This window comes from Thermobia domestica, chromosome 13 (genome assembly GCF_964235325.1).
Source record: "Thermobia domestica chromosome 13, izTheDome1.hap1.1, whole genome shotgun sequence".
NCBI lineage: Eukaryota > Metazoa > Arthropoda > Insecta > Zygentoma > Lepismatidae > Thermobia > Thermobia domestica.
The window spans coordinates 169,649,383-169,663,417 of NC_137466.1; the positions used below are offsets into that span (position 1 = coordinate 169,649,383).

The window sequence follows — 14,035 nt, forward strand, 5'->3', positions numbered from 1 at the left end:
AAATTAAAAGATTTTGTTCTCCTTAAATCTAACCATATCCACTACAGTATTAACAATGAAAGCTTAGATCATAGGAAGGCGAAGTTATCCCAACTTAAATACTTACATTTTGAACATGATAAAATCCCAGAGGAGTTCCTTTTCCTGTGTTCTTTACAGGTTCTGTTGAAAAAGCTTCATCGTGACGATGGCGGAAACTGTTAAATAAAATATAAAATTAATTACTACATAATGTAAATACTGTATAATCATACTTTCGAAAAAATATAAGACGCCGATAGCTTGTTATGGGTCGCAACCTACTGTCTGAAACTTATATACAAAACATATTTCTCTGGTTGGTTATTCTTCTCCTTTTTCCCAGTTATTTGTCGAAGTTCCCACGGACTATCTTTCCGAATCCAAGCATTGACTATTGAAACATAAGAATATTTATATGGAGGCTATCCTCACCATCAATTTATAATCTGTTGCTCAGCGATGGAGCGTTTACATCTAGTATGAAGAATCTTTGGTTCGATTTCAAGTTACGTGAATTGCTAGAACAAATTATGTAATCTTCTTAAGGTTCTTCCGTTCCTTTGCACCCTTTCTGCCAAAATCACTGACTTGCTTTTATCTCATTTTCTTTACCCTAAAAAGCATAACAGAGAGACGTTAAACTAAAGGTTTCACCCTTACTATCGCTACGATATTCATTTATATACATAAAATAAAATCTTTGAAAATCCTATCAAATTTATAAGTAAAGTAAAGTAAAGTTATATATATAAAAATATATATATATATATATATATATATATATATATATATATATATATAAAGATAGGTGAATACGCGTATATCTGGATTTTCGGTCTACTACTAGAAATATCTTAAGTAAAGTCAAGAATAAATGTTATTATTATTAAATATGCTGCTACTTTAAGGTTTTTAAATCTCATTTCTACCATCTCAAACGTATACAGGTTTTTTTCATTTTAAACTACTTTCATAGTTCTATGAGACATATTTCTCTAAACACATGTTTTATCGAAGATACTATTCTAACTTATGAGAATAAATAAATAAATAAATTCACAGAAATCAAAATGTACAGATCATGTACAGAAATCAATATCTGGGCCTCCCCCAAGAAAAAAAGCATATATTCTATTGCTTGCACTCCCTATTTCACTTACAATATGGCAAATTTTAAATTTCTATAATCTATGAGATTTTCAATAGTCAAAAAAAATACTCACTTGAATTGACAGAATATATCAGCATATTCGGTAGAAATGCCATCAGCTTGAAGAACTGTTACTCGGAATGTAAATTCATGGCCGACCTGCAAGTGTTCTGGAACCTCTTCTTCCTTGACGTCCGAAGACACTGAACTATCGCCACGTCCGCTATCTGCATCACCATCCAAATCTGGAGAAATTTATGTAATAAGATCTCGAAGTATTGGTAAACACTGATTGCTAATTTTTAAGTTTTAAAACGTTTAGTACTAGTGCTGATACAATTCAAATAATTCACTGTCTAGATATTCGAATAATGAATAATTATGCGATTAATTTTTTCGAAAATTGAAAACGAAATGAAAATGAAACGAAATATTTCAGTTTAACATCCCATGATTATGCCTGATAAGCTAAGGGAGACGGATGAGTAAGGCAAGTGAAGGATGATGGAGGAATTTGTAGAACGAGGATGTGGGAGGAAACAGAATACCCCGAGACTACCCACGGACACGATGTTGTCCAGCAGAAACTTGCTTGGACGGAGATAAAACCAAGGGCTTCATATACCAGAGATAAGTGCTCTACCGCTGAGCCTTCGTGCCTCCGAAAACTGAAAACGATTATGCGAATAGCGAATATTCGAAAAGTTTTAACAGCACTAGCAAGTTCTTATTATTTTATTATTGACAAATTGGACTTTTTGAATTATAAAGTTTTCAGTTGACAATGAACGTTTCAAAAGGATAGATGTATTAACGTACTTTACAAGTATTTACGTATAGTATTATTGAAAATAACACAAAAACTTCGAAAATAAATTTCATCGTATCTCCTTTCGTACAGATGATGAAATTAGTAACAAACCCTATATAATATTGTATACGTAAGATATTTTACCTTCTAATTTTAACGTATCTGGAACATTTCCCTGCCCTTCCACAATACGATCTTCTATGACTTGCTGGTTCTTCTCTAAAGTCTGGTTGAGTAGCGATCGCTTTGTCTGTCTTTGGTTTCCAAACAAATCATCTTCAAATGAGATTCTAGCTGATTGTCTTACACCATTTGCATATTCGCTGTTCTCCTCTTCTGAAACAGAAAAATGTTAATAATAGTAAAAATTATGGTGAGAATAGTTGGAAAGTAAGCAAGTTCCTATTCATTGAACTACTTACTGAGAAAAAGAACAAAAAATATAAGTCTTTATTAATCTGTAGTACAATCATAATTTATATTTTTTCGAACTTTTTTTAGTCATATGAGTCTTTATAACTTCTAAACAAAACAAAGTAGCAATTTTAAAAAGTGCAAACGAATTTTGAGATCAAACTGTTGTGATTATTAGGATTTTTTAAAATTGAAAATCCATGAATAAATTTTCAACACAATATTAAGTCGCTTATATATAACTTGGTAAGAAAAAAATATGCAAGCTTCTACTTGCTAAAACATGTATTGAGCTAAACTTTATATATACATAATATTGATAAATTACTATTTTTATTTATTTATTAATTTTATTTTCATTCTTGAATTGATGAGTAATTAAACTTTTTTTTAAATCCACTTACCAATTACAGCTTGCACAGCTACACGCAAATAACCTTTGACATCTCCTTTTTCATTTACTATGGCTACTTTATGGATAAGAGGAACTGGATACATTAGATTGCTTAAATATACAAATGCCCTGAAAAAAATAATACGTAAGATTTTTGGCATAATATTCCATACAAATTTCCTTAAATAAGAGAACAAAGTCATTATTTTCGACTACTGTGCGTATAAATTACTCTCTATACGATTACTCAAATTTTAAGTTTACTATTAACAAAAAGATCCATTACTGTATAAAGGTACTGTAGCATTAATAAAATCAAAGATAATTTATACTTGCACTCAAAACCATTTTAGTAACATCTTAAGATATTTTTCTTTTATATCATATTTTTGTACTCTTCTTCTTTCATATTAATATTTGCAACCTGATAAAATATATTTTAACTTTGTTCCTATTAATGATGTAATGAAAGTCGTAAGAAAATATATAGTTAACACTATTTATAATGTACCATTCACGTTCCTTTGTTATAATATTAAATATGGGAAAAAATTATCTCCTTATATGACATATTAATCTACGAATATGTGCTATATTTACACAATCTTCTTAATTAAAAGATGATTTGTACATATAAATTTGATTAGTAGTAAGTGAGACAGAATAGAAGTGTTCAAATGTATATTTCAGCAGCTTAGTATAAAGGTAACCAAGAAAGTTCTTTCGCTTTTTCACCCACCACTTTCGAACATCGATATGTTACCTAAGACGTAACTGGAAGATCAAAAATAGTCCCCATCAGCATCGACGATCTTCTGCCAACGTTCTGGAAGATCATGAATTCCATTGTGGTAAAAGTTGGTGGGCCGTGAAGCGAAGAAGGTATCAAGTGCATTTTGCACCTCTACTAGGGATCTGATCTGGCGTAAGTCTAACAGTAAGGTGACTGTTCAAGGAATGGAACAGGTGATAATCGGACGGTGCAATGTCCGGGGAGTATGGCGGATACAATAATGTTTCCCATCCAAGGCGTAGAATGGTGTCCCAGTCATCCTAGCCACGTGGGGCTTAACGTTGTCCAGTAACAGGAGGACCCCTTTGCGATTCAGAAGTGCTGCCTCCAGAGTTTTGAGATTTTCTTGAACATGGCTCAACTTCTAACAGTACACACTTGCGTTAATGCTCTGACCATCTGGTAGCAGTTCTCGATGCACGATGCTGCGAGCAGTCCACCAAACCCACAGGAGGATCTTCTTCTAGTGCAGTGCTGGTTTCGGTTGTTTTGGAACCGGTTCATGGGATGCTAACCAATGATGACGGCGTCGTGGAGCTTCGTACAGAACCCACTTCTCATCACATGTCAACACTCTGTCCAGAAATGGCTCCTTCTTCAAACGAGACAGTAAAGAAACACAGGTGTCTGCTCACATTACCTTCTGGCCCGGAGTCAAATCATGTGGGACCCATCGACTCAACTTGCAGTGCTTCCCAAGTTAATGGAGATGCTTCCGAATGGTTTTTCACTCACACTGAATTGTAATCCGTTTCTCACATGTCTGGCCACTGTTCGCCTCAATTGCTGCCTGAAGATCTTTATTTTGTACATGTGTTGGTCTTCCGGCACGTGATGCGCCTTCGAGTGTTTCGTCACAGCCTTTAAACTTGTTAAAACACCACTGCACAGTCCACGTAGTTAACGACACACTCACCAAAGGCCTAGCGTATCTTCGCCCCACTGCTGCGGTATTTGACCCAGTTTGAACTCGTACAACATACACGCCCTTATGACACTCTGTGGAGGTCCCATGTTTACTCTATCCTTACGCAAGTTCACGGTGTAACTGAACTGCCACAACTAGGTAGTATGTTCGATATATAGCCACACCAACAACTGACCTTCGCCTTATCTCTATTTACATTCAACTCACGGTGTGAGAGTCAATTGAACACAAACTTCCACAAAAAGCGACAGAACTTTCTTGGTTACCTTTAACATCTGAGCTTTAGTGTGTAAATAATTTTCTTTAAAGTATATCGTTAAAAGAAAATTGGCATATGTTCATCCACAATTAGGATTTCTTCTTATTTAACTTTGATTTTGATAGTTTATGTATTGTTTGGAAACTTTAATTCGTTCTATCATCGGTTATACTTTAGAAAAAGACATAAATTCTGAATGGCCAAATTTTAAGCGTGTTCAGTCACCTTTAGTGTACATTTTTGTTGTTTCAAATTCACACTTTCATGCATGTTCACTTTTGGTTACATATCAATCCGGAATTTTCTGATAAAATTAGAAATCGTGTAAATTAGGAATCATGTAAATTAGAAATCGTGTACTTGACAAAAATCGTGTACTTAATAAAGATTCGTGGAAGGCAATAAAAAAACAATAAAAAAAAAGTTAACATATCTGAAGCTATCCTTCTCATACATTATAACTAAAATGTTCTTACCTTCCAACCAAGCGGAACCACGGGAAACGGTCGTAAAATGGGTCTCCTCCTGTAAGGGATTCTATATTATAGTCTGGAGATGTTGGAGAAAGCTCAGCCTCATTGTGATACATTTCTCTCATCAGCTCTAAACGTTGCCTGAAAGTATTTATAAAATTAAAGAAATTTTACAAATTTTACACTGGACAATAGCTAGTAATTTGACAAATTATTAAGTTATGAAGACTACTATAGTCTACGAGGAGAGAAAAAAATGCAATCGAAGTTACGAATTAATTTCTATGCCAGTTCCGTTTTTACTCATGACAGATTCTACTGAAACGAAGTGATTGTCAAGTTCTATGATAATAACTATAAGGAAGTCAATTCACTAACTTCCCATGACTAAGTGTTGTCCTTATAACATATGTATAATGAATATGTACCATAAGTTAGAATAAGTGAAGGTATTGAAGACATTCTCAGCTACATGCATGTTTATTACGTGCAGATGTGCACGTGTTGGGTGTTACGAAAAATCACGTAACAATATTCACCAATATGAACATAATAACTTAGTAAATAGACACCTGAAAACTAAAGGCTGGAAAAAATACTATCTGAAACAAAGTGTGTGTTATATATTGTTGGATTAAAAATACATGTAATAATACACGCCATTATAAGTATGTTCGTTATTTTTAAGCGTTGGTCATGTTTCCAAGGTTGAAATATTTTGCTACAATTTCCCGATAATTTTGTCTAGTTAGGGGCCAACAATTAATAAATATGCATATCTTACAATATTATGCTATAAGCTACGTAAGTTTATTCTATATCGTATATCTAATCATACAAAAGTATTTTAGATTAACATGTTAAAGTATTCATTGTTATACGTAATTATGTCTAAATGAGAAAATAAATAATTTCCATATACATTGCGTATACATTTCCATATACATTTCTTTTAATAAAATCCTAATAATTTCGACACCTCTTTTAGCATCACTGGTATCTTCTACGGAGGATGTAACCTTAAAAATGTTAAATCGGAAAGTTGAGAATAAATATGGTTTCAATGTAGTGCTAAAATCACCGATGAGATTAGGAAAGTAACTTTATGGGATACAAAAATTAGTATGTGGGAGATCTAAGTTCTTCAAGTACGTATTTGGTAATTTGTCAATGTAAATAAAATTATATCGGAATGACAAAAAGGAATGTATCAATGAGAAATTACATAACATGTGAGAGACTCCAAGGATCAAGATGCTGCGGTATCAGGTGAACATTTGTCTTCAGCCAAGCACATTATTAATAAGATTCAGTTGCTCCATAAGACTTCCTCACAAATTGAAAACGCCATCCACGATTTGAACTAGAGAGCTGGAACTAAATCTTGATCAGGGATCGCTGGATAAAAGTTGGAATTGTATCATTAAAATATGCAACACCACAAAAAATAGCCATGTTGGTTTCGGGTACACGTTTAGATTTTTCATACTTACTAGGAAACTTTAGCAATTTTTCATAAATAATGTCCTAATACAGTGACTGAAAACTCTGAATTACAATGATGAGTTTATTCTGTAAATACATGTGCACGTAAATACTTGTATTATTCTCAAAAGTTTTCTAGTGAATTTTACGTGTGATAATTTGAGTTCGGAGAAATTTTGCAGTGACTTTTGGAGGGTGTGTTCGTCAAATAATAATGGAAAGCATCATGTGAATATCTATTGAATTTAACACTTTAATGTTATGTCCTCCGTATAAGATACCGGTGATGCTGAAAGAGTACAGAAATTATTAGAATTTTATTAAAAAAGAAGTATACGCGATGTAGGTGGAAATTATTTATTCTCGTACGTCTCGTATTTTAGATTATTTGTTACAACATGTATATTTAGTTTGTTCGAAAATTGTATTAATGGTAGTGGCAATAGTAGTGTTCTGACATAGTGACATTTTGAAAGACTAATAACGAAGCAATAAGTCCTTCTATAAATACAGTTTCTTAATGATAAATACAATAGTAATAATAATAAAAAAAACTTGTAACAATACGAGTATAAAAGAAATTCGCAAGCACAGCAGACACAGAAAAACCTACAAGACATTTAGTTCCAAAGACAGGTTGTTACTAGAAGAAAGAGATGTTTTATATGTATATAAAAAAGATAAATTGATTACAAACAGTAGCAGATGATACAACAACCTGTTGTACAAATACCCATTGAAAGCAAGAAATTCATGCTGTTTCTCCAACACTAAAGAATAAATGTACATACTGAAAGTTTTATCTTCCCTAGAAGAATCTAAAGAAATTCTCTGTATTACGGAATATGTAAAAAAATTTCATGCATATGAAACTTGGAAGCAAATTTATATAATATTACAGCAAACATGTAATTAAAAATAAAATTACAGCATGATTATTTATTATTATTTTTTTTCATTACGACCAAAACTAAATTTGCCACTGAAGCAAAAAAACTGTGAGAGGAACAACTATGTGCAAGTTCCTACAAATACAGAAGCTCCTTTTCAAAACACTTTATTAAGTAGCTAAAACAAAGAAATGTACAAAAAAAGGTACAAGAAGGGGAAAAATTACAGATTTATCTTCGTTTGATTGACAAATTTCTGCGCTTGTTGGAAACTAGGAAGAAAATTTTGATCAGCCTAGTTAGACGTGTGCTGATAACCAGCATCTTTTACTTTGTGCATATATCCATGCCAGCAGGTCAGAATACAGCGGGGCACAGCTAAGAGAAATCAGAGGTCACTGGAAGCTAAGAAATAATACGCAAACGCTGTGAGAGCAAGCACCAACCTCGAAGGCAAAAGATTTGCAAGGAAGAACTTCTGATTAGCACAAACAGATAGACATTGGAAAAAGTCATCTTTGGGCTCCGGAGTACCAGGACTAAGATCTTCATTGTAAATTTGACGCATAAGTTCCAAGCGATGTCTACAATACAGGAAATGGCATATTAGCAACCTAGCATATTAAAATGTACGTGAATAATTACACATATCAGTCAATTAATATCTTTACTACGGTAATATAGAAAGAACCTGTATTGTAGACAAAGTTTGTTATGCTTCAGAACAGTCTCTCATATTTTCGGACGTGCCATCAAGGTTGGTAAATTTTGGAGATAAAAAAAGTATCAATAAAATCAAATTGAAATAAAATATCACTATTATTCTACTATTAAATCAAACTTTGTCTACAACAAGTTCAAATTAAGTGCAAAATTATTATTCTTAGTGCTCTAAAAACACAACCAAAAACTTTTGAAAAAGCAACTGCTTTTCAGCTCGAGCAGTTATATGCAAATCCTATATTATTACATGCCTTTACTTTGAATGCATTGGTGAAAGCATATATATTTTAAGTTCGTTACAAAATACTTTTATATATATATCTTTCAATAGATTCTTTTAGGGAAGACATTTTTAATTACCATCAAATATTGTTCAATTTACCATTGTAACATTTAACAATATATGTATGCCAGCAATGCAGACATGCTAAAATTAAGGCACGAACGTATTAGGTAATATTTTCAGATAGAAAAACAACCCAAAAGGAATAGCATGCATGGTTACAGTAGTACATGAAACTTGATATTCAATGTTCAACATTTTCGTTAATAATACCATGCTACAAATCGAACATTGCTTCTTCTTTCTCCTTGCGCTTTACGCTAGTCGTTACTTGCCAAAGTTATATATACTCATGTTATTAAATAAGACGAATCAAACACATACATTAATACATATGTAATAAAAATTACGTAACGTAAAGAGCAAACCAACGTTTAAGGAATCCTAAACAAGCAGATAAAGCGCTCGTTTATTTTCACATAACAATGTATATTGTATTTGATTATAATATTTACTGTCATTTTGACGAACAAAAAAAGAAAACCATTAAATTTTAATACCAAACATAAAATAAAGAACTATCATTAATTTAAAGAAAATAATATAATTAATCACAGTGAAAGCCACATAGTTCTTCCTGAAGTGTACGGTCAAATCATGTTTTTTCGTACCTAAATTTGATACTTCATCAAGATAATGTTTTCGAAAACTTTTAACTGAAAATATTCCGTTATATAAATTTGAAAAGGGGTAAATGAAGGAGGTACATTGCGTAAATGAAATATAACTGATGCTCATTATGTAATTACTTATCATCATGGAATAGAAATATATGACCAACTCACTAGTGTCTGTTTAATCCTATCTGTATGATTAGGAAGCACCTCTCCTCATCTTCTCTATATTTTATTTATGAAATATATATAGAGAGATGTTCTACTTTCTTCTATTAAAAAAAATCCAGGGTGAGATAGTTTTCGAAAGCAAACATTAGAAAAATCCAGAAAGATGGAAATTGTAACTAATCCTCTGCAAATCAAACCTGTTGAATAAAGATCTCACAGAAAAGAAAGGACGCATTACATTTTAGTTGATTTCACATTAACTAACATTAATTTTTAGTTCAGTTAAATTATTGTTAATTTTTACTTATTTTATTACTAGATATAAGTAACGAAGACATTGTCTACAACAAGTGCAAATGTAAGACAATTCTAAATTTTTAAATATTTTTTCTCTAAAGGACTTTTTTTTCGTTTACCTATGAACATTACATAGAAAATCATCATTAAGGAGCAAAAGTATTGTAATGGAACTATTACACTACAGTGTTATTACTTGGAAGATATTTTGACAAGATATTTTATGGACAATTTTATGGACATACTAAACAATCCTAATTCCAGCTGACTCAAACAATACTGAAGGGGTGAATGTAGTTCCCCTGAAGAAATGAAGTAACAACGAAGCTAAGAAGACAGTCCCATAAATATAGATTATATGTAAAGAAAATTTAAATTTGGTCTTTGTAACTTGTGTGAAAGTGACACTTAAGATAACTTAGAAAAATTTATTAAAAGAACAGGGGCTCTCGACGAAATTTAATTAACCTTATTTGACATAAGAACGGGTTGTTACTTCGGGACCCATGTTAAAATGGCTACCGAATAAAATTGCAATAATTTTCATCAAACGAAAGGTTAAAACTCATAATATGAAGATTGATTTTGGATTCTGGCAGCGGTGGGACTATGGAAAAAGGGAAAATTGCTTATAACTTAATATATGTAATATAATTATAACCTTAAAGTAGCACCAATCTGAGTGTCCATGTTGCTGGAATATGCCGCCTTTTGTGAAGCTGTTATAAACTTTGAAGATATCATAGAATTAACTGACTGTTATAGGAAAATAATGTAAATATACTAAACAATTATTGCGTTCAATTGTTCAAATACAAATTATCGTTTTATTGGTGTTGAATGCATTCAATAGACATGAACCTATGCTAAACCGGCCTCATATTGTCACACATGTCATATCAAATTATAAGGGAAAAGGATTATAAAGATAACGTATCATATCAATCTATCTTGCTCGGCATATGTCCATCGCTGAATAATAACTTAATAAATTATGTATACTTAAATTTGCTGTGAAAATTTGTTGTACTTATACTTTAAGTGGAAGAATAGCAATAGTCCCTTGTATTCACCTAACCTCACGTTGATGTCACACACGCTAAGATAGTATAGGTAGTATGTTGGCCGTGTTTTCTAGTAAGAAGGGTCATTGCATATTCATCATAGTAATATTATTATTGTTATTTGTTTATTTTGCGTTTTGTTTGTCCTTGTTCAGATTTTTTGTCTTTCCTCTAGATATATTACACTTTAAGAGTAGATAGGAGTTTTAACTATCAATACCAGCTATTTTTTTCTTCTTCGCGAGAAGTAACTTTTTAGGAAGTCCACTATACCTCATTTGTTATCTTTTAAGAACATTTCAGTTCGTTGTTCTTATATTAGATATAAATAATTGAGATTTGCTCCATGTGTAATGTACTTTAGATTTTGTTGTTTGTTTCTTTATTATTATTATTATTATTATTATTATTATTATTATTATTATTATTATTATTATTATTATTATTATTATTATTATTTTCCATGTGCTATTCGTTTTGTGTCGTGTGTCATCTCCATTTGTACATATTTCATCTCTTCATCACATAATGTGATCATTAGAAGGTTAGACAGGTTTAGGATTTAATTCGTCTTGTCTATGTGTATTTCTGGCCTTTCTTTTTCCTTTATAATGTGAAATATTTGTTGAAGAATAGAGATATAGTGAAAGACCCTTATAACAGGATACATTTAGCATGAATGCAATCATGCTTATCATAATAAAAGAATGTGTTCTAATATATTGTTCTGTACCTGCTCGACTATTGTAGCAGAATCAAGAAGGGCATAAACCACGTTAATCTACAAATCAGTAACTGATGAATAAACTAAATGGAATCTAATCTCGAGATTTTGTTAATACGAGGGTTCTTGTTCATAACTATAAGGAATAGGGGCGGAGGAGGTAACTTAAATTTGTGTACTGTGATCTAAGATTACTTTGTTACCTGAATGAAGAAAAATAAAATGGAATCTTTGAGTTTTACGTCCCACGGTTATGCCGGTTAGGCTAAAGGAGACGGTGATTATGAGAAATGAATGAAATGGTGGAATGAAGAAAGTGGGAGGAAACGGGAGAACCCCGTGAAAACCCACGCATACGGTGTTTGTCCACCACAAAGTTCACTTGGCGGGAGCAGGGTTTGAACCCGGGACCCCATGCACCAGAGGTCTGAATGAAGAAGTAACAATGTGAAGATTTAATCTGTCATTTCTTTTATTGAATGAACATTTTTTCCAAATACAATATTCCTTATGAGTATGCTTGTAAGGACAAACGTTTGTTCTTCTTTTATTTTCTTATATATTTGTTACAATGATACAGCAGAATTTTGCTTAGTTCTTCTCTTCTGTTGTTTTCGACAAGCAAGTTATATTAATAATGTTGGTTTTCTAACCGTTTTTTTATTATTATTATTTGGAATATTTGAAATAAACAAACGTCTCTAAATTAAAACACTCGTCGTTTAATGCAAACGTTAATACAGTGAAATAACTTAAGATAGATTAAAGTAAAAAATAAAATAAAATAAATAATGCAATATATAATTTCGTACTGCCAATATTAATTGAGAATACAGAAGGCTTTCGTAGCTGGAATGTCACTTCAGGAAGTTCCTGGAATTCTGACAATATGGGATAAATTAATCGTCAGATGCAATCATGATTAAGTTAAAGTTTACTACAGTCTAATGTTTTATGTGGAAATCAATTTAGAAGCGTATATTTATGGATTTGATTGTGATTAATTTTTATTCTTTCTTCGAACTTTAACTAATCTATGATACAACTATCGGTGCTTATCAGACTCATAGCTAGTCCAAAATGTAAGAGGGAAGAGGGGTAGAAGTTAGGGAGGCCCGATCCAACCACATTATAGTTCATCACCATACTATAGTTAATTTGCAAGCCTACCGTGAAAATTTCAGGGGAGCAGTAAAAACTTAATGGGATCCGGCCCCATAGCCCCCCGTGGATACGGGTCTGCTGCTTATTACTATCATCAACCATATTGAGTATTATTATTTATTTACTTACTTATTTTTGTAATTGCTGAAAAGAGCAATTACAAACATTTCGCCAAAAGAAGACTAATTATTAGCTTACCTGAATTAGAACTGCACATCATTGCATTTCCATACACATTACTATCAGCATGTCTCATAATGATTTATTGTAAAATTAACGAAACAACAATCCTCCTTCAGACTTTTTAAAAATTATTTTTAAATATGAATTATCATTTTACTGTAAATTAAACTACATTTACTGCAAAATAAAAAAAATAATAAAAAAAAGTAACTAGCATTTCATTACCTGAGCTTTTCTAGAGTCCAGTAGTGTGTTGCCCCATTTTTAGTATCTTGGACTTCAACAGCAACAATGGTTCTAGGATACGGTCTGTCTTCATCTTCTTCATCATCTAACATAGGAATTAAGTCCGGTGGTAATGGCGAATACAGAGTGTCGGTCAGAAGAGTAAACTGAAATTGTACCTGGTAAGTCAAAGAAAATTACCGTTTAAGTGTATATCCATCAGAGGTATATTCGTTGAACAAACAGATCGTCACAGGATATATCAGACTTTAAAAAAACTTCAGTGTATAGTCTCACGGACATACTCTGTAAGTTAAACAAGGGCGCACCCACAGCTGTATCTATCGGCTCCGAATTCCCCCCCCCCCCCCAATATTTCTTTTTTAACAATATACTTGTGTTTTGAATGCACCAGGGGCGAACTCACAGAAGATTCGCCCACTCCGAACCCTCTCCAATCTCTCGACTTTGGACCCTTTCTTCCCCCCGAAAAAAAAAAAAAGGTCTGGGTGTGCGACTAAAGCAAAAGAAGACGAGTTATGAATGCAAGTGAGTAATGATGAAAAACTGGTGAAATGAAGACAATACGGAATGGACACGACATTATTCACCATAAAAGCTTAACTATGAGCTAGGAGCACGTGTTATGCTCTTGCCACTTCAGGCATAAGAAAACACCAACAAAAATCACTTCAGTACAGATGAATTCCCTACACCTCAACTGACATATACTTCTGAACACGAATTGCAAGACGTCAACATTGGAATGTTTTTATCCCTTTCTGAAGAAATCTTTTACATACAACTACCATTATCACGTTTGGCCCTTCTCTTGATGACCTTAGTAACCCTCGTGCGTATATTCCCTTCTCGGTACAATTTTGCACTTGTTTTTGAGTTGTCAATCTG

The 14,035-nt window shown here is 32.5% G+C and overlaps 1 protein-coding gene across 9 annotated transcripts in view; it reads right to left on the reverse strand.

The window, feature by feature from the left end:
* unc-104 (kinesin family member unc-104) overlaps positions 1-14,035 on the reverse strand; it is a 209,262-nt gene that overhangs the window by 26,526 nt on the left and 168,701 nt on the right. For 5 of the 9 annotated variants that reach the window (XM_081736858.1, XM_081736861.1, XM_081736857.1 and 2 more), the window contains 7 exons: positions 13,127-13,305; positions 8,065-8,202; positions 5,247-5,384; positions 2,801-2,919; positions 2,127-2,318; positions 1,245-1,416; positions 107-197 (listed from right to left, as the gene is read on the reverse strand). In XM_081736858.1, coding sequence (XP_081592984.1) covers positions 107-197; positions 1,245-1,416; positions 2,127-2,318; positions 2,801-2,919; positions 5,247-5,384; positions 8,065-8,202; positions 13,127-13,305 — 1,029 coding nt within the window. The remainder of the gene's footprint in view (positions 1-106; positions 198-1,244; positions 1,417-2,126; positions 2,319-2,800; positions 2,920-5,246; positions 5,385-8,064; positions 8,203-13,126; positions 13,306-14,035) is intronic. The other 4 variants (XM_081736865.1, XM_081736864.1, XM_081736863.1 and 1 more) reach the window with 2 other exon arrangements.